The sequence below is a fragment of the Saxophila tyrrhenica genome (genome assembly GCF_035928015.1).
Source record: "Saxophila tyrrhenica strain CCFEE 5935 chromosome Unknown scaffold_2, whole genome shotgun sequence".
Taxonomy (NCBI): domain Eukaryota; kingdom Fungi; phylum Ascomycota; class Dothideomycetes; order Mycosphaerellales; family Extremaceae; genus Saxophila; species Saxophila tyrrhenica.
This window is the reverse complement of record NW_027041734.1, coordinates 896,672-914,200: the sequence shown is the minus strand read 5'-3', so window position 1 is coordinate 914,200 and position 17,529 is coordinate 896,672. Positions and strand designations below refer to the sequence as shown.

Sequence of the window (17,529 nt, the reverse complement as noted above, 5' to 3'; positions counted from 1 at the left end):
CTTGAGTATGTATATGAACAACAGGCCACGGCCCGCGGGCGCGAAGTCAGTGGCTTTGATACGGAGAATCTGAAATGCATCAGTGTAGCTGTATCCGATCCCGCTAAGTGTACATGGTCACCCTCATTCAACAGCCATCTCGCCTTGAGCACCACTGATCCATACGCCCTTATCCCTCTCTTTCCGAAACGTAGTTCTGCTGCTGGAAGAGATAGCCCTTGATCTTCGCGTGCTTCAACTGCTCGAGATACCGCTCTGTCGCTGCACATTAGCCTTAAGCTCCTGCAGAGTTTGCAATCGTCTACTGACCTCTCAAATGCCCGCACTTCTCCAGGTGATTGACGCCCTCCCTTCGGTAGCACTTTCCCATCTCATCCCGTATAAGCCTTGCCATCATGCTCTGCACCCACTGTTCCCGAATCACAGCATCTTGAGCGGCTTTGAGGGCCTTGTTGTCATCGTAGTCGACCCCATCGAACGTGGGTGGTACTCTGGGCTTGGCGGCCTTGAAGGAGGCGGATTCGGGGGTCGGCATGGCCTCTTCTCCGCCGCGGAAAGTGTTTCGAAGGGTCGTCGGAGGGTGTCGTGGCGGTATGCTCGAATGTTCGCAACGCGCAGAGGCAGACCAGCGAGGGTGGTTCAATGCCCTGGGCGTCTGGAGCTCACTGGACATGTCCGAGCTCCGCTTATGTCATCAGTTTCTCGTTCTCGTCGAGCTCGCTGCATCCGCGAACACACTTTCATTCTCACTTCTCCGTCTTCTTCTCCACGAGAACCGCACACTCTTCGCTTTCTTCGCCGTCCTCAGACTCTCATTCTCGAGGCGCTGTCGCTCTTGCGCCTTCTTGCCCCAGAAGTCCAGCCCGCTCGTCGGCATGCCGTAGCTGACCTTCCACTTGGCCTCGTCGAATGAGATGGCCTGTGATGCCTCGATACGCTTCAGCAGCCTCTTTCGTGTTTGCTGACAATTCAGGCACAGTGAAGCGATCCTATAGCTTTGGTACGGATGGTGGACCAAGTCGCACGTCGTTGAGGAAGAGCCATCCGGAGGTATCGAAGCGTTCAGACATTCGACTTCTGCCTTTTGCGACAGGACACTGTGGCCGCACACGGCGTAGATGTAGAGGCGGTGGACGCACATTTCGGACAAGATAAGTGAATACGTGCTACGAAAGATGTCTTCCTTCTTCAAAAAGTGCTATGATGCTGCAATACCGCTTTTGGCCTTCTTTGTCTTCGAGATGCACGCTTCACGGGTCTTTGTCATCGAACAGACCAAGCATCCTACAATGTCTTGCAGCCGCATTCACCTTTGGTATCGCTGCGACTCGTGGCGTTGGTGTTCAAATCTCTACCAGAGCTGCAAGTGGACCAGGCCCTCCATTTTCCAGGCCATTCCCCTCATGCTCGCCACTCCTCTTACCCATAGGATAGCGACTGACGGGCTCATCAGCCAGAGGAGTCCAAAGATCGGTACGACGTTGCACGTTCGATCCACAGCACCACTTGGGTAAGAATTTTAGCTTCACAGCATCAATGACAATGGCCGACATGGTAAGCAAGACAGTTTTGACTTTTTCAGCAAAATTAGCACAACTCGATCCTGCAGTGTTTAGATACCGCTCAGTTGTCCCGGATTCTCCTTCGACAATACATCTTCAAGATTCAGACCTTTGCTTCACTCAGACCTTTTCTACCAAGGTTCTGCAAGACCAGATCGAGTACGACTCCACAGCCTCACTCGTTCACAGCCTCCTGTTCTTCTACTAACAGATCAACAAAATGGGTACGCACAGCTAGCATTCCGCAAAGCCTCACTGCCAGCTGACAGGCATCCAGTACCTAGCAGACCCCACCACGAAGTCAATGTTGGGAGTGTCGGACTGATACAGCGTTCTGTAGGGTGCCGCGATCAGCTACTTACTAACCTTCGCTGTTGCGGTAACCGATCACCCATCACACTGTGAGTCTGCACCGGGCTGACCTTGAGTAGGCAGTGCTGGAAAGTGACGCTGCAGCAAGCATTGTACGTTTTCCTAGAGCTACCCTAGTGTCATCCGTGCGGAGCTAACTTGCACAGGGAGTCATTGTCGGCCTGTTCAAGTCCCTGAAGACACCTCTCGTCTTCATAGGCTCGGTCTCGGCTGTCGCCACAGTCTTCTCAGGGTTATTAGGAGGCATGGATATATTGAGGTAAAAATTTCAAGAGCGTGACCTTGTCGAAAATTACTTTCTATGGTAAGCACTAAGGGTCAAAGGGTTCTTCGAGACGCTTTGGGATCTCTTGAATTCTTCCATTGTATCGAGACACTTGCTGACCCTTTTACCCTTTGGTTCTTTAGGCACCCCATGCCCGGGATCATGTACGACACGAGTCTCCTGGGCGATGACTCTCTGACCAAGCTTGAGGGCGGCGTCGACTTCAAGGCTTACTATCCCGAGAACGCGATCGCGCACGGCTGCTGGAAGGAAAGCCCCGAGATGTACGTCTTCAATAGGCTCAAGCGGATGACAGCGAAAGCGGACGACCGGGCGGATCACGCATCCTTCCCCTAGACCCGACAAAGGCCACAAGACGATATCACTCTCATCGGCGGCCCGTCGCGGTCTTCGGGAAGATCAATATCACATGGCTCAGTCTAACGTAATGGACCGCCCTGACTGTCGGCAGCTCAAGCGAGTGACGGTGAAAGCGACCCTCCTAGTCGAAGTGAGCCATGTGATGGATCTTCTCGCAGAAATGAAAGGCTGCTCACGAGCGCGCCGGGGGCTCTTCGAGTGCACTTGGGTCCGGGAGAAGCCTGTCAGATATGCCTAGTGGGCCATTTTCACCACCATTCGCCTGACTCCTTCCCCGTGTTTGTTTTGTGACGTGCGCTGACAGGCTATATGCAGGTGTGGGACAATGTATGATTTTCGTGCATCGTGCTCGGACTTCATGGTCGGGCATTACATCGATGTAGAATACGGGTGGAGGTGGGGTCCAAGATGAGTAAGAACTCGTTTACATGCAAGCTGTTTTCACAGTGAAATTGGCTCTTTCGAGCACAGTGAGGAGTGCGAGAGTTCTTCTCGCAAACGACAACAGCCCGCCCACCCACGGGAGTGATGTAGCCTTTTCTGGCTTGCCCAGGTAACGGAGAAAGCTGCCAGGTATTCTTGGCCGGCCGTCGTCACTGTAGTTTCTTCTCGTGGTACCAAGCAAAGCATTGCTGACGACCCGACCAGGTTGACGCCGAATGGGACATTGGGCGCTGTGTCGCCCGGGGGGCAGCAGCTGTTGCATGCGCGAGTCAAAAATCTGTTCCTGTGGGACAATTTACTGACTCAGCGGACAGCGAATGGGTTATGGAGCTTAATGATGACACCATCGAGTCCTGCTTGAAGCTCCTCCCACCGGAGCAGAAGCCGAAGCTGCGGTGGCACGCCGATGATGGGCCAGAGCACACGTGGCATGGCGACGAGTGGAACAGCTTCCCTAAACCTGACCTGTATCGAGACCTGGACTACCACCTTACTGGCCCAGCATACCCGCAGCCACCGCCGAACCTTAAACCTGTAGAGCGACGGGCCAACTCCCCATATTTGGAGCTCAAATCCCTTTTTTCCGCGCAGCCACATCCGGACGACCTGGACGACACCATTGGGGAAGGCGCAATGGTCCTGCATAAACACATGAGCACCGATGCCATTCTTAGAGCGAGGGCACTGCACACGGCCATGTCGACCATCATGGACGCGCGGGCGCCGCCCAGCACGAGATGGTTGTTCTTCAAACCCAAGACCGTATCCAAGATCGAGCTTGTGAAGTCGCTGCACGACCGCGTGGCAGAGGACTCCACTGATCATGATAAGCGAGGTCTCGAAGCGCTGTCCACTGGTGCTGTGGTCAGAGCTGTTCGTGAGCGCCTGCAGGCTGGTAACGTAGGGGAGGAAGAGATGCACTTGGCCGACTGGGTGATCACGAGAGTTCGTGGTGGAGACGATAAGTAGATTGAGCGTGCTTCTTGTGGCCTTGGAGTATTGGAGTCTCGTGCTTGCAGCACTACTCGGAAAGCCGAATTGCTCGTGGAAAGGGGGAATGAGTTTTGGGATGCTGCTACCTACTCTTTCAGAGGCGACCACCCCAGAACTACTATCGGACACGCCGGGAGGGGTTTGCTCATGCACCGTCGTTAATTTAGAATGCCGCTAATACAACTCCTTACTCACCATACATCTTCATCCCCATCGCGCCTCTCCCGTGATCACAGAAAAGAATAGGCGCTGGTTCAAGGCCCGCTGCTACCATTGGGTTCGCATTTCCGCCATCGTCACTCCAGGTCCCTACCTCCACGTCAAATCCACAGGCTCGATAGAACCTCTCCTGGTCGGGAACGCTGACCACTGACACCGATACACCTTCCTCGCGCGACCGATCGAAGCCCCATGCTACCAGCTCGCGGCCATAACCGCGCTTCATGAACTGTGGTCCCACGCCCAGGAGGGACAGCGTCCAGCTGTCCGCTCTTGTGCCAGTCCAGTGATGCTTGTAGAATGCGTATCCTTCGGGTAAGACTCGCTCGTGGTCGTTGTCGATTGCTCGGTTCGGCCAGATGTAGTTCTCTACGGTGTTGTAGGTGCCGACTATCTTGACCATTGCTTGGGAAGTCCAACTTGCTTTGAGAGGGTCGCTGTAGTTCCGGATCCAGTGTGCTAGGCCGGTGATCTCCTCGTTACCAGTCGATGGATCAAGACTGTAGCTGACGATGAGATGTTCTCCGGGCTCTGTCCAGTAGGCTTCCCGCATGAAGCGAAGGTAATATAGGTATGCGTCTTCGGGGAACTGGTTGCGGTGCGGATGAATGTATTCGCCAAAGAGGTAGTCGTTATGAAAAGCTGCGGCCAAAACCTTCGATGCTGGGAGCAAGTCAGCAGGGACTGCTGGACGAAGGGGCATTGCATATGACCAGTCCAGCTCGATTTTGACTGACAGGTTGTACGATGCCTTGCAAAAAAAGTCTGCCACACTACATGTATCTCGATTGCTGGTAATGGGCATTGACCGCAGCCGCCAAGTGTGCCGGTTTTCCGGACACAGCACGGGAGAAGCAATAAAAGTCATCACCACATGCATGCACGTTTCTTGATCCCCTTGCCGGTAGGGACCGCGACTATTGCTCTCTACTGTTTCTCCAACAGTTTGCAAGTGCCAGTACCATCATGAAAGACGAGGGAGACTCCTGACCACCCTCTCCCAAGTCGCTTGCGAGGCCGTAAGAGACCATCGTTATAATAGTCTGATACTTTTTTCAATCTATCGAAAGCCGGCTGCTGGCCGCACAACGTCGTGATTTGCTAAGTCACTAATGTCCTTCTGCTGACTAGAATATAGAAATGAACCCCGGGTGTCAGGGCGCCGACTTGATATCATACAACATGCCATTGGCATTGGAATCTGATACATCGGCCTCCCAGGCCAACGAGAGTAAACGATAAACCTTGCGCATCATCGGCATTGTCCCTCTCAATCACGAGCTCCTCGTTTATTGGGACGTCGGCCAGAGATACTCGACGTCCTCGCTCGTCGTCAGTGTCCGGCGCGAGCGTCAAAGTACCACCAGTGTATGGGTGCCGATTAGCAGTGGGCAGTCCTTCGTCTGGCGTGCTTGAGAAGCATGCGAATATCTCCACCCAATCGGTGCATTCTGAGGCGGCTCCTTCGAACACAACCTCGAGAGAAGTTTCTGTTGGGTGGGTCTCGATTATTTTGGAGCCCTCTTGCTGCTCCACACCTGGCAGCACAGCCCTCCGGGACCGTCCAGAGGCTGCCACCGCCTCCTTGATACTTCCGTTCTGCCCAGCTTGAGACACTGCATGCTCCGTCACAACCTTGTTCGGATGACCAGAACAAGCACCACCACCGACGTCGCTTGCAGACAGCATCACAAGCGTGGAGGTTGAAGGCGTGATGGGTTGGAAGACTTTGAGATTGATCGCACTTTGTTGTGGGAACGGACGCCAGGCGACATTCTTTCGCGGCTTGACGAACTCTTCTTGTACTTCAGCTCGTACCTGCACTAGAGCTTTTCGAAAACGCTCGACAGTCTGCGGTGCATATTCCTTTAGGTTAGGGACCGTCCACTTCGGGAACATTTGGCGATGCGCTCCGGAAATGGAGAAGCGGCCGTGGGCTCGGATGAATGAGTCGCAAAGAAAACACGCCTCCTTGGAGACTCCTATCACCCGAGGCATGGCCAACGGCTGCCTCAGCTCGAAATGCACAAGCTGTTGAATCTCTGCATGAACGTGTTTTCGCGGTACAAGCTTGGATCCCGTAGAGACGCTGTAAGTAGGTAAAGCATGCCATTCAGCATTCGGAAAGCAATGACTGAACTGGTGTGAGCAGAGTGTCAGATTGCGGGCTATTCGCCAGTAGTTTGCGACCTTGCCGAGCTCTCGAACATCTCTTGCATCCAGGACCGCGGTTGGGCATCCCAGAGCCTCTAAGCGACTGGGTAGCTTTGTTCCATCCACTGTCAAAGCGAAGGCTTCCATGATGATATTCTCAAGATCCGGAATGAGATTCGCCGAGTCGCCTGCCTCTAACTGCAGGAAAGCTGCTTCGAGGCCGCTGATTTGGCCATCCAACCTGTTGATGTCTGTGCGATGATGAGGAGCGAAGGACCTCTGTGTACTGGTGGCAAAGAGTCGTCGAAGACGGGCAGGCAACGGTCCGTAATCCTTCTGCAGATGCGATGGCTTTTTAAACCGCGCGGATCCCAGGCGGCCGAGGAGTCTATTGCGGTTGAGGTGCACAATGACACGAAACAGCTGCTTCTGGCAATCCTCTCGAGCGATGCCTGACTATGGTAAGCTTGTTAGCTGTAAAAGTACATTGCCAGTACATTACCCTTCTTCGCGCGCCTTCTCAACAATGCAAACACTTCGTCAAAGGTCTTCCAAACCTCGGCAGAGATACCTTCGTTTACGGCAAGTGTGAACGATAGTGATGGCGTTTTCTGCTCTTGTACGACGGCGACTGCGGACACAAAGTCGACTTGAGGTTGGCATGCCGCGATGAAGGCCAAATCGTCTGCGAGGCTTTTCTCTACTGTGAGAGGCAGCAGACAGGAAGCATCTTCGTCCCGCGGGGAAGGCTCATCGTACGACCGCCGACCAGTAACATGGTCCTTCAACGCCCGCATTTGCCGGTCCATCGTGGGGCGGTCGATGTTCTTCCATATTGACCTCCTTCTAGGAGCCGTATCAGGGTCCAGTGACTCGGCATGTTGCTGTAGCATGGCGTCGCAGTCTCATTCTTTTCAAGGAGACGGTAAATAACTGCTGTGAGAAGGCTGAATTGCCTACCTGTGCCGCGCTCATGCCCGCCACGTTGGGCTGCATGTATCAATATTTGGCGGCTGCTGCAGGAGTCTCTGCAGCTTGCCGTCGAGGCGCAGTGTCTTGTGGAAACCATTGAAAGCCTCTCTTCGCCGCTTGTCCAACTCGCATATGAGCGCCATGGGCATATATAATGCTCTCGACTCAAGCAAGCTTTCTCATGATCAGTCATATAGGGACGAAGTTTGCTGTCTGCCTGTGAAGTTCCGGTAAGACGTAGATCCAATCGTGTCGTCTCGTGCACGAGCAGCCAATGACACCGTGCTGGCGTCCAGGATGACCAGTCCCCTGGGTATGGTGGGTATGGGCATCTTGTGCCACACGAGAGGTCGTGTCTGAAGAATAAACCGTGGCTCCGTGGTCAGACCTAACATTTTGGACAAGGCTCGTGGCATCAGCATAGGGGTTGGCCGCTGTAGCCTATTTAGTTGCCATGACTTACCGTTGTGTCTTCATCTCCATGTCCACGTAGGTACGGTGGACGTTGTGACCATGTACCTGAGCAGCTCCCTCCGCCCGAGGAGACCCACTTTCGAGTGCACTCCACCTGTACCGACAACGTACATCGAGTCTGAGATCTCTCATGTGCTATAACGAGCGGAAGACACGCCGGCCAGCACACAAACCAAAGATTGGAGCATATGCTTCTATTCCTCGAAGCTTGACAGGTTGGAGCACAGAAGTAGCAATTATCACACACTGAATTGTGTGGCACCATGGCTCAGACAAATGGCACGACTAAGATCTCATACGATCCCAACTTCACCTCGGCGGTCATCAATGCCACCGGGCCCAACTGCTCGCCGCGTCTCCGCGAGGTCATGACCGCTCTCATCCATCATGTCCACGACTTTGCACGAGAAGTCAATCTCACAACTGACGAGTACATGGCTGGAGTGTCATTACTCAACTGGGCCGGACAGATGAGCACCGATCGCCGGAACGAAGGCCAGCTTGTGACTGACGTGATTGGACTGGAGAGCCTTGTCGATGAAATCACGTACAAGCAGGCTTCGGCGCATTCTGGGAGCGCAACATCCAGTGCCATCCTGGGACCGTTCTGGCGGGACACGCCGGAGAGGCGGTGGGGAGAGAGTGTGGTTGACAAGGTGCCCGACGACGGCAAGGTGGCTTGGGTGTATGGGAGGGTGACGGATGCGGCGACTGGACAGCCGATCAAAGGAGCGTTGGTCGATATTTGGCAGGCCTCCACGAACGGTGAGGGTGGCGAGACCTGTCAAAAGGACGTCGGCTGATTTATTGTCAGGATTGTATGAACAGCAAGATCCAGACCAGCCCGACCACAACCTACGGGGCAAGTTTCGGACGGATGATGAAGGCAACTATGCGTTCTACTGTCTGAGACCGACTCCATATCCGGTCAGTGCTCCAGTGACTATTCATCAAGCTCGATATATTGACCAGCGCAATAGGTGCCCGGAGATGGTCCAGCCGGGAAGCTACTCGATCTCCTAGACCGTCACCACTACCGACCAGGACACATCCACTTCATTGTCAGTGATCATAGCTCTTCGTTTGGGTCAAGCAGAACCGAAGACTGATTGAAAACAGGTACTGGCAGACAACTACAAATCCATCACCACCCAAGTATTTGACAATGAGACCGAGTATCTGGACAACGACAGCGTGTTCGCTGTGAAGGACGGCCTGACCGTCAAATTTTCTCCAAGAAAAGGCGATACGAAGGCGAATTGGGAACTGAAGTATAATATTTCGATGGCCCCGTTGGAAGAGAAGGGCGCCGGCAATGTGCCCAGTGCACCAGTCGCTTCATACTAAACCTTCATGTGCTTGACCACGATGGAAGTATGCCCCAAGTTCTTGGATGAGTCATGTACACAGTTCGCAGAGGAGATTCATGTATCATGTAAGTTGAATTTCGATGTCCTCTCAGCCCCTCATTGCACAAGCAAGCAAGTGACAAGGTGATGGCACTTGTGTCATATCTGGCAGTCTTCTCCCACACCGACCTGCGTCCCAAAAGACCACACCGCTCTCTCAGGCGAACTGTCGCTCTCAGGAGGACGCGGCAGCGGCTGTGGTGGTGGATAATAAAATGACGAAGTCGCAAAATTAGGCGCGAGACCGGCGGCGAGGGGGCGTGGGCGAGCGGCCCCTCGAAGAGTTCATGGATGGCCGCTGGGGCACCGTCGGTCACGATCTCGATGGTCTGGTTGGTATTTAGGTCGGTGATACGAGATGGGGATGGAGAATGAATGGCTGTTGTAGATGCTGAGGGGCTGGCCATAAAAGATGAACGAATGAACGAAGGGGGTAGGTGGCGATGTAGAAGTGGAAGATCTGGGAGAACGGTTGGAAAGGTCAGGTAAGAAGAGGGACAGTTGGCAAGTGTCACTCTTCCCTTAGCAACCATAGTATAACGCCTTCTGCGTAGCAGCTCGGGAACATCACCTTGTCAAGTGTTCTCTCAAAACATTCACTTCTACACTTCCATCTACCTCATTCATTCATCTACCCCGTTTATTCATTCCTTCATTCATTCACTCATTCATTGTCCCATTCATTTATTCATCCCTACCTTATATATACCCTTATATGGCTAACGATATTCCTTTCATCACCGCCCTCGACGCCCGTCGAGGGCGTACCGACCCTCGCGAGACCGCGATCGCGTTGGCCCCGGGGCCACTCCACCCAAGGGTGGCTCGGGAGCTTCTCGAGCTGGACGCCGCCGCTCGCCGAGCCTCCCCTCCCCGCCTCCGCCGCTCGCGCCGTCGTCGTGTCTCGCGGCACTACCTACGAGCCGTTTTCTTCCTCAAAAACGGCATCATGCGCCGTTCTCTCGACACCTGAGAACCTAAAAAAATAACACACATTATGGGGCACTCGGCTGCCTTCGACCTCCTGGCGACCCTGAGGTGTTTCACCGGCGACCGAGAAGCGACAGATCATGACAGACGGTTCTCTCCAGTGGGCCGGATGGGACATCTCCATACTCTAACGGGTCGGGACGGTTGAGACGATGATGCAGTCTTACCAGGTGCACCCTTGTCATCTTCAGGAGGAGCTCGTCCATCTGGAGAGAAGCGGCTTCGTCGGAGTTGGCAGTACGAACGGCGAAAGCAACTCCACGCTCCTTACCATTCCGGATGCCTGCGATCAAGTCAGCTGCGGTTGTGTTGATTGTTGCGACCGTCGGCCATCTCACTGAGGATCTTCACGGACGAGCAGAGGTACCCAATGCCACTGCCAGCAAGCGCACGAAGTGGACGGTGATTGCAGAAGGTATGTGCCTGCCTAGCAGACCTCTAGAGCGCCGTATGTCGCTCACTGGCCTTGCAGCCCAAATCCTCTCCTAGACAACGACAGCTCGCCAACGAGAGTGATGTGGCCTTTTCGGAAGCAGTCCGGTCTGGGAGATGGCCTTTTCGGAAGCAATTCGGTCTGGGAGCAGGATCGTCTCTAAGACGAGAGACAACGACAGCTCGCCAGCAAGCGTGATGTGGCCTTTTCGGAAGCGGTTCGGTCTGGGAGAAGGATCATCTCGGCGACAACGCCAGCAAGCCAGCTCTCCAACGAGAGTGATGTGGGTCTGACGGATGCAGTTGGGTCTGGGACATTGGTGTTCTCGCAGCCAACCGACACCTGAGAACCTGTAAAAAATTCGACATTAATGGGCACTCGGCTGCCTCTCGGCCCTGGGATCCTCCACCGACGACCGAGAAGAACAAGCACGCAGTGTGGAGGGCCTTGAAGAGGGTATGTGCCTGTCCAAGAGACGTGTCGAGCGCCGTATGTCGCTGACTGAGGCCTTGCAGTACAGATCTTCTCCCAGACAACGACAGCTCGCCAACGAGAATGTGGTCGTTTTTGGGACATGGGTGTTAGGAGAAGGATCATCTCGGAGACAAAAACAGCTCGCCACCGAGAGTGGTGTGGTCCTTTTGGGCACGTTGGTTGTTGGAGACGACTGCAGGATATGTCCTGGGACCCTATAAAATTTCCGCATTATGTGCACTCGGCTGCCTCTCAACCACTCGGCGATTTTAGGGCGGACTCCTTCTCCCATAAACCATCTGGTCTGGCCATTCGAGGTGAGCCAGAGCGCTCTCGACAGGTCGGGTTTGGAGGTGAAGGAGGTGTCAGTGCCCCTGTCTCTTTCCGGCATGCGACCAGCTTCGCTGACTGAGGCAGAACAGCATGGAACTCCTCACATAGGACGACGTCCAGCCAACGAGAGCGACATAGCCTTTGGGGGTGCCTACCAGTGGACACGGCGCGCATGACCATCAGCTCAACCGCAGCGCAATGCCAGACTGGCGACAAACCAAGCGACCATGGTTGCTGCGCTGATTAACGAGCTGGTGATGGAGGACTGCAGCGTGACCCTCCGGCACTCGACCTCGCCCAACTCAGACTCCGTCATCCCGCCTTCGCCCCAGCACCTGGCGCCTCCATCCAACCACACTCCAACCTCAACCCCGCGCCCCTCCCACCCCAAGAGCTCACCCTGCAATTCCGCACCTGAGGGCGAATGGCGAAGAGACGATCACAACCAAGGCCAGGGTGACCGCAACGGTGACCGACAGGGAGGACATGACGGCCAGCAGTCCGTATCGACGATTCCAAAAGGCTGCTTCAGACTGTGAGCGAGCCTGAAAGAGACGTCTTAGGCGTGGTCCTTTGCTGACTGAGGCCTTGCAGCTTAGATCTTACAGACAACGACAACCTGCCGATGGGAGTGTTTTTGGCATGCTTGGATCAGGGAGGGTACTGCAAGATGTGTCCGCTGGCAACTCTCACGGGCGCTTGCTTGTGCAATGAAAGGACAAGAGGGCATCGAGCTTCACCCTACCTGACATCAGAAGCTTCTCAATAAGCATTTCTCGGTTTCTGACTGTATCGACCAGTCGGTCCTCGATCAGGTCGACCCATTCCAGCTCACTCTGTCATGAACTTGTTGAATATGCCTTTCCCTTCGCTATTCATGACCTCCTCACCCCCTTCCTCGCGCGTCTCAGTTTCTCCTTTATAGGACAAAAGCACGATTCGCTGCATTGTCCCATACTGCTCCTGGAAAATGCACGACTGCTTTCACATGCCATTGGCCACCGACGGGTTCACCCCCAACAGCATAAAATCACGTCAGCGGCATAAAAATGGAGCGTGGTCTGCTGGCGCCTGCATCGCCGTTTCGGGTGGCGTCGTCTCGCAGAAGTGAAACCTCCGACGGCTTCTAATCCCGTGGGGGTATTTCGGCAGTCATTGGACGATCTTTCCATGTGATTGTCGAAGAGATAAGGCGTTCACCATCGTCCAGCAACTCGAGCAGCCTGGATAGATGCTTCTGCAACGCTCGTCAACGTTGACTATGGAAGGACTGAAGAGAATAGTCCTCGACAGCATAAAAAATGAAGCAAGAATAGAAGCACTCGCGATCATCCGAGCCTTTGCAGTCGTTGACGCTTGGCGTCTCAACCGGCTGCAACAACTTCGATTCGTCTTGTGTCCGTTCACACGCTCTCCTAAAATCCTTATCTCTGAGCAGGGCAAACAACCACACACGTCGCTCGATTCCTCGCCAAGCGGACGGTGGGCCCTCTAACATTAGAGATTCGTGTTCCTGCGTCCAGTCTTGCCAGTCTCGTGGGACCTCGCCCTGAAGCGTGCGGATGCTGCCTTTTTCGCCAGCTTGAGCTCTCAACCCGCCGGCTGTCGGTCTGTTTCCTTTGGTATTTGATCTTCTCCTCACTTCGTCAGCTTTTCTATCACATCACCTATCTCACTGCTCGTCTGTCGTTGTCGTTATTCCACCAAACACACAAACCTCGCGGTCGCCACAACATCCGGCTTGCCACGATCCCACCCTCGAACCTAACTTAAATCTTCAGTTGGGACGAGCGTCACTTTGCTCCACCGCCGACGACCAAGAGCTGGAAGTCCTCGCATAGGAGACATAGGTACACACAGCAAACAACGCCCTGCTGGCCGGGTCGCAGCATTATTTCCGCAACATACACCACAAACGCTCGATATACGACACCCACTCCCAATTATGTCGACACCGATCAACGAGAAGGACGAGCCAATATACAGCCCGCCCTCGCATACCGCGGCCTTCGGACGTGCCAGTCTAGAGGGCCGTCCAAGTCAAGATCAAGGACGGTCGTTACCTTCCTACAATGTCAACAATCACCGGAACCAAAGCCGTGACAAGTCTTCGGATGAGGAGGGGACTGTCGTTGGGGAGGCGGAACACATACATTACGGGCCGAATGAGAACGAGAATGTAGCACCGCAGCGTGCCCGTGCGAACAGTCACTTGACCGTCCGAACGGAGTACGATGGCGAGGGCCTGCGTAGCATAAATTCCGCCGCCTCTCCGTCGCAGACGCGCGAGCAGGCTTCTCGGCTGGACGATGACCTGGAGATGCTCAAGATTGAAAGGCAGGTCTCACAGTTGAACGAGTCAGAAACATTGTCCCAACAAAAGAGCCGCGAGGGCGACATGTATCGGTCAAAATCACGGAAGAGAGACGAGCATGTGGACGAATTCGACATTGCAACGAATCCCGTGCACGAACAGACACAGGTCTATAAGCCCGTTGAGCACCCGAGCTCGAGATTCGGCAAGCTTGTCAAACGCATCCACGGCAGCAACTGGCTCATCCGATGGTTCACCTATATTACACCGCTCACCTTGATCCTGCTCATCCCGCTCCTGTTAGGCGCGCTTTTGTTCAAGAACTCGGTGGTCGGTGGTGTTTATCTGGCATGGTTCATGATCTGGCTGGAAATTGTCTGGCTGTCACTCTGGGCTGGACGCATCCTTGCAAAGTGTCTACCTTGGCCAATAGGACTGATTTCCAGCCTTTTCACCAATAACAGCAAGAAATGGCGAGATATGGGCAAGCAATTGGAATTGCCGGCAACACTCTTCTTCTGGTGGTTGGCCATTGAAGTCTCTTTCCTGCCGACAATGCTCCACCACCAGCGCGATTATGGGTCTGGCCATACACAGGACTGGATGGGTACAATGAACAAAGTGCTGGTCTCGATCTTTGTCGCTGCCGTCCTCAACTTCGTCGAGAAAATCCTCATCCAGCTCATCGCCATCTCCTTCCACCTGCGGACATACGCCGATCGAATCGAGCTCAATAAGTTCCAGATTGGCTCCCTCACCAAGCTCTACCAGTTTTCAAGGGACAAGATTGCAATGGAAGACTCTGAATTCGAGATACCATCTGGTGATCAACCCGGTTCCGGTGCAATTACACCCGGTCAAATTGTTACTGGTGCGGCCAAACAAACGAAAGCAGCTTTCAACAGATTCGGAGATGTGGCTGGGAAGGTAGCCGGCGACTTCACCGGGAAGCAGACGATGAAGAGCACTCACCCACATCAAGTCGTACTCACGCTGCTGCACTCGACTACCGGCGCGCAGACTCTGGCAAGGCGACTGTACCGCACTTTCGCCCGCGAAGAGACGGAAACTGTTGTATCCGATGACCTGCGTAATGCCTTCGAGAACAACGACGAGGCTGATGCGGCGTTCAGCATGTTCGACAAAGACATGAACGGCGACATCAGCATGGAGGAACTCGAGGCCGTCTGTGTCGAGATTGGACGAGAGCGAAAGTCGATCACGGCCAGTTTGAAGGATCTGGACTCCGTGGTTGCCAAGCTGGACGATGTCTTCATGTTCATCGTTTTCGTCATCACGGTCCTGGTCTTCATCTCGCTCATTTCTACCTCCGCCGCTGGGGTTCTGACGTCCGCTGGATCGGCCGTGCTTGCCCTCTCTTGGCTGTTCTCAGCTACGGCACAGGAATTTCTGCAGTCGGTTATCTTCGTGTTCGTCAAGCATCCATTCGACGTCGGTGACCGTGTCTCGGTCTACGGAAACACTGGTGCTGCTGGTATGGGTGACGACTACTTCGTTAAGGAGATTGCGTTGCTCTACACCGAGTTCAAGAAGATGGAAGGACATATAGTTCAGGCACCTAACAGCTACCTGAACGGCCTGTTCATTCTAAATCAGCGCCGTTCTGGTGGTATCGCGGAAGCCATTCCCATCCAGATCAAATTTGGCACGACACTGGAGCAAATCGACGGCCTCCGCCAGAAGTTACTCGACTTTGTGTTGGCCGAGAAGCGCGAGTACCAGGGCAAGATTCTCACCGAGCTGCGCGATGTTCACGAAGTCCACTACTTGACGCTCAACGTCATCATGTTCTACAAGTCCAACTGGCAAAACGAAGGCCTACGTGTTGCGCGCCGTAACAAGTTCATCTGCGCCCTCATGGTCAGCATGCAAGAGCTTGGCATCGAAGGCCCACGTATGCGGTACCCGGGACAGAAGCAGTCGTTCCCTGTGTATCTGCAGAACGTTCCGCACGTCAAGATGCCAGGTGCTGGTCACAGTGGTCACCCTGATGAGCCGAACGGGACTGTTCACGACGAAACGCATGATGAGCCCCAGGATCCACCTTTCGTGTCACCGCTCCAGGGTCAGCAATCATCAACTGGCCAGGTACCCGCTTCGCGACTCCGAAGCGGTAGCATCTTGAAGAGCGGCCGTCCGCGCGGAGAGAGCGTCTCTCAAATGAGCCGCCGTGTGGATTTCAGTCTTGGCGCACGGGGTGCCGCGAGCGGCGACTTTTCGGGCGACGTATATGAGACTCGCGACAGGTCCAACATCCCAGCCGAAGTCAGAGAGGCATCTCGCTCACGCGATCGAGCGAACGAGGAGCTCCGACGATCAACAGAACGCCAGAGCCACGAGGCTGCACGAGTGACTTCGCGTGACGAGCGACTTGGACCAGGCCATCTGAACCGCGTGTCGACAGAGGGTGGCAGCCGATGGCGCACGCACGGCACAATCCACCGCAACCGCTTCCGCAGGCCTGGGACGAGCGACGAGCAGGGTCTGATGGAGAGCGGGATGGCTGATATCCCAGAGAACCCTTCGACGGCTGGCAGTCAATTACCGAGCCGTGACCGGTTGGATCCACGGACGGGAGTCGTCAGCCCTCGCGCGTGGAGGATGACTACGGATGAGAGCAATGTGCACCCGCCACAGATCCAGCCGACGGGTGGAATGCGGGAGGCCGGGGCCGCTGCACCGGAGGGCCACAGGTTTCCTGGGAGGTCACAGACGGAAGACTTTGAGATGAGGAGGTTTCGCTGAGTGGAAAGAACAGATTGATGTTTAAACAGATAAAAGTAGACTAGATACCCGGACTGCGAGCGCCGATAATGCGAATGACTCGGAAGCCAGCTGGTGACTCGGATGATACACCTCAGCCGCGAAGGCAATGTAAGTAACAGTTCGGTTCAATCTGTCGCATCTCCAAGTTCTACTCCTCTTGCGATCCGGCATGACCTCATACTACAGCGAACAGGTCAGTACATCTACCAACACCCCTTCAGAGCTGGTTCTGACAGCCAGTCCAGGCCATCTCAAACGAACCGACAAACCTCTTCACCCTCCCCGCCGAACTGCGCATCTACATCTACGAACTCGTCCTTGCACTCCCAAATGGCCACATCATCCACGTCACCGACGTCATCCGCACCCGCCGTCACCGACGCAGAATCACGCCAGTCACCCAACCGCCAGTAACCCGCACATGCCGCCAACTCCGCTTAGAAACCCTCCCGATCTTCTACGCCAGCGCACCATTCTACCTGGGCAAATTTTCGAGTCAGACGGATTTCGAAAAGCCTAATGATGCTGTTGCCTTTCTGGATGCTATCGGGACGGAGGGGAGGGGGACGATCAAGCGGCTACTCATTGGGTGGGGAGCGGAAGATGCACAGGACCTAGTCCAGGAGCTGATGTGGGACATGTTTAGAACTGAGGTCGGGCTGGTGAGAGCGAGGTTTAAGGAACAAGTTCTTGTGGCGGCGAGTATGCGTGAGAGGCATGAGAGGTTCGTGTGGTATGGGAGGAGGTTTCGTTACGGATTGTATGAGGTGTCTTTTGGGGTGTAGAGTACCTTAACGACGAATAACGCGGCTTTGGCCGTCATATCATCACAGTAGACAGGTGTATGTAAGAAGAATGAAGGTCAGGCGACGTAGTGGAAGAAGTGGCAGTCTCCGCAGTCTAGACTATAAGGAAAGCATGTTCAGAAGCCTCTTAGTTAGCGGAGAAGACGG

General features: G+C 54.5%; 7 protein-coding genes across 7 annotated transcripts; 4 read left to right on the top strand and 3 right to left on the bottom strand.

Moving 5' to 3' along the window:
* Positions 1-169: 169 nt before the first annotated feature.
* On the bottom strand, positions 170-535 carry LTR77_001439 (uncharacterized protein; the record flags this gene model as incomplete). Its single annotated transcript, XM_064798701.1, has 2 exons — positions 170-255; positions 310-535. 2 exons carry the CDS (start codon positions 533-535, stop codon positions 170-172), a joined length of 312 nt encoding a protein of 103 aa, XP_064663028.1.
* Positions 536-694: 159 nt separating this feature from the next.
* LTR77_001438 (uncharacterized protein) lies at positions 695-1,141 on the bottom strand (the record flags this gene model as incomplete). The annotated part of the gene is made up of 1 exon (XM_064798700.1): positions 695-1,141. The coding sequence occupies one exon, from the start codon at positions 1,139-1,141 to the stop codon at positions 695-697; it is 447 nt and encodes a 148-aa protein (XP_064663027.1).
* A 641-nt stretch (positions 1,142-1,782) lies between these two features.
* Positions 1,783-3,993, top strand: LTR77_001437 (uncharacterized protein; the record flags this gene model as incomplete). The annotated part of the gene is made up of 7 exons (XM_064798699.1): positions 1,783-1,786; positions 1,998-2,026; positions 2,081-2,193; positions 2,343-2,483; positions 2,557-2,710; positions 2,896-2,907; positions 3,229-3,993. 7 exons carry the CDS (start codon positions 1,783-1,785, stop codon positions 3,991-3,993), a joined length of 1,218 nt encoding a protein of 405 aa, XP_064663026.1.
* Positions 3,994-4,204: 211 nt separating this feature from the next.
* On the bottom strand, positions 4,205-7,283 carry LTR77_001436 (uncharacterized protein; the record flags this gene model as incomplete). The annotated part of the gene is made up of 3 exons (XM_064798698.1): positions 4,205-4,987; positions 5,416-6,842; positions 6,893-7,283. The coding sequence occupies 3 exons, from the start codon at positions 7,281-7,283 to the stop codon at positions 4,205-4,207; spliced, it is 2,601 nt and encodes an 866-aa protein (XP_064663025.1).
* An 816-nt stretch (positions 7,284-8,099) lies between these two features.
* LTR77_001435 (uncharacterized protein) lies at positions 8,100-9,183 on the top strand (the record flags this gene model as incomplete). Its single annotated transcript, XM_064798697.1, has 4 exons — positions 8,100-8,601; positions 8,651-8,763; positions 8,817-8,897; positions 8,956-9,183. 4 exons carry the CDS (start codon positions 8,100-8,102, stop codon positions 9,181-9,183), a joined length of 924 nt encoding a protein of 307 aa, XP_064663024.1.
* A 4,237-nt stretch (positions 9,184-13,420) lies between these two features.
* On the top strand, positions 13,421-16,555 carry LTR77_001434 (uncharacterized protein; the record flags this gene model as incomplete). Its single annotated transcript, XM_064798696.1, has 1 exon — positions 13,421-16,555. One exon carries the CDS (start codon positions 13,421-13,423, stop codon positions 16,553-16,555), a length of 3,135 nt encoding a protein of 1,044 aa, XP_064663023.1.
* Positions 16,556-16,745: 190 nt separating this feature from the next.
* On the top strand, positions 16,746-17,361 carry LTR77_001433 (uncharacterized protein; the record flags this gene model as incomplete). The annotated part of the gene is made up of 2 exons (XM_064798695.1): positions 16,746-16,769; positions 16,822-17,361. 2 exons carry the CDS (start codon positions 16,746-16,748, stop codon positions 17,359-17,361), a joined length of 564 nt encoding a protein of 187 aa, XP_064663022.1.
* Positions 17,362-17,529: the final 168 nt, after the last annotated feature.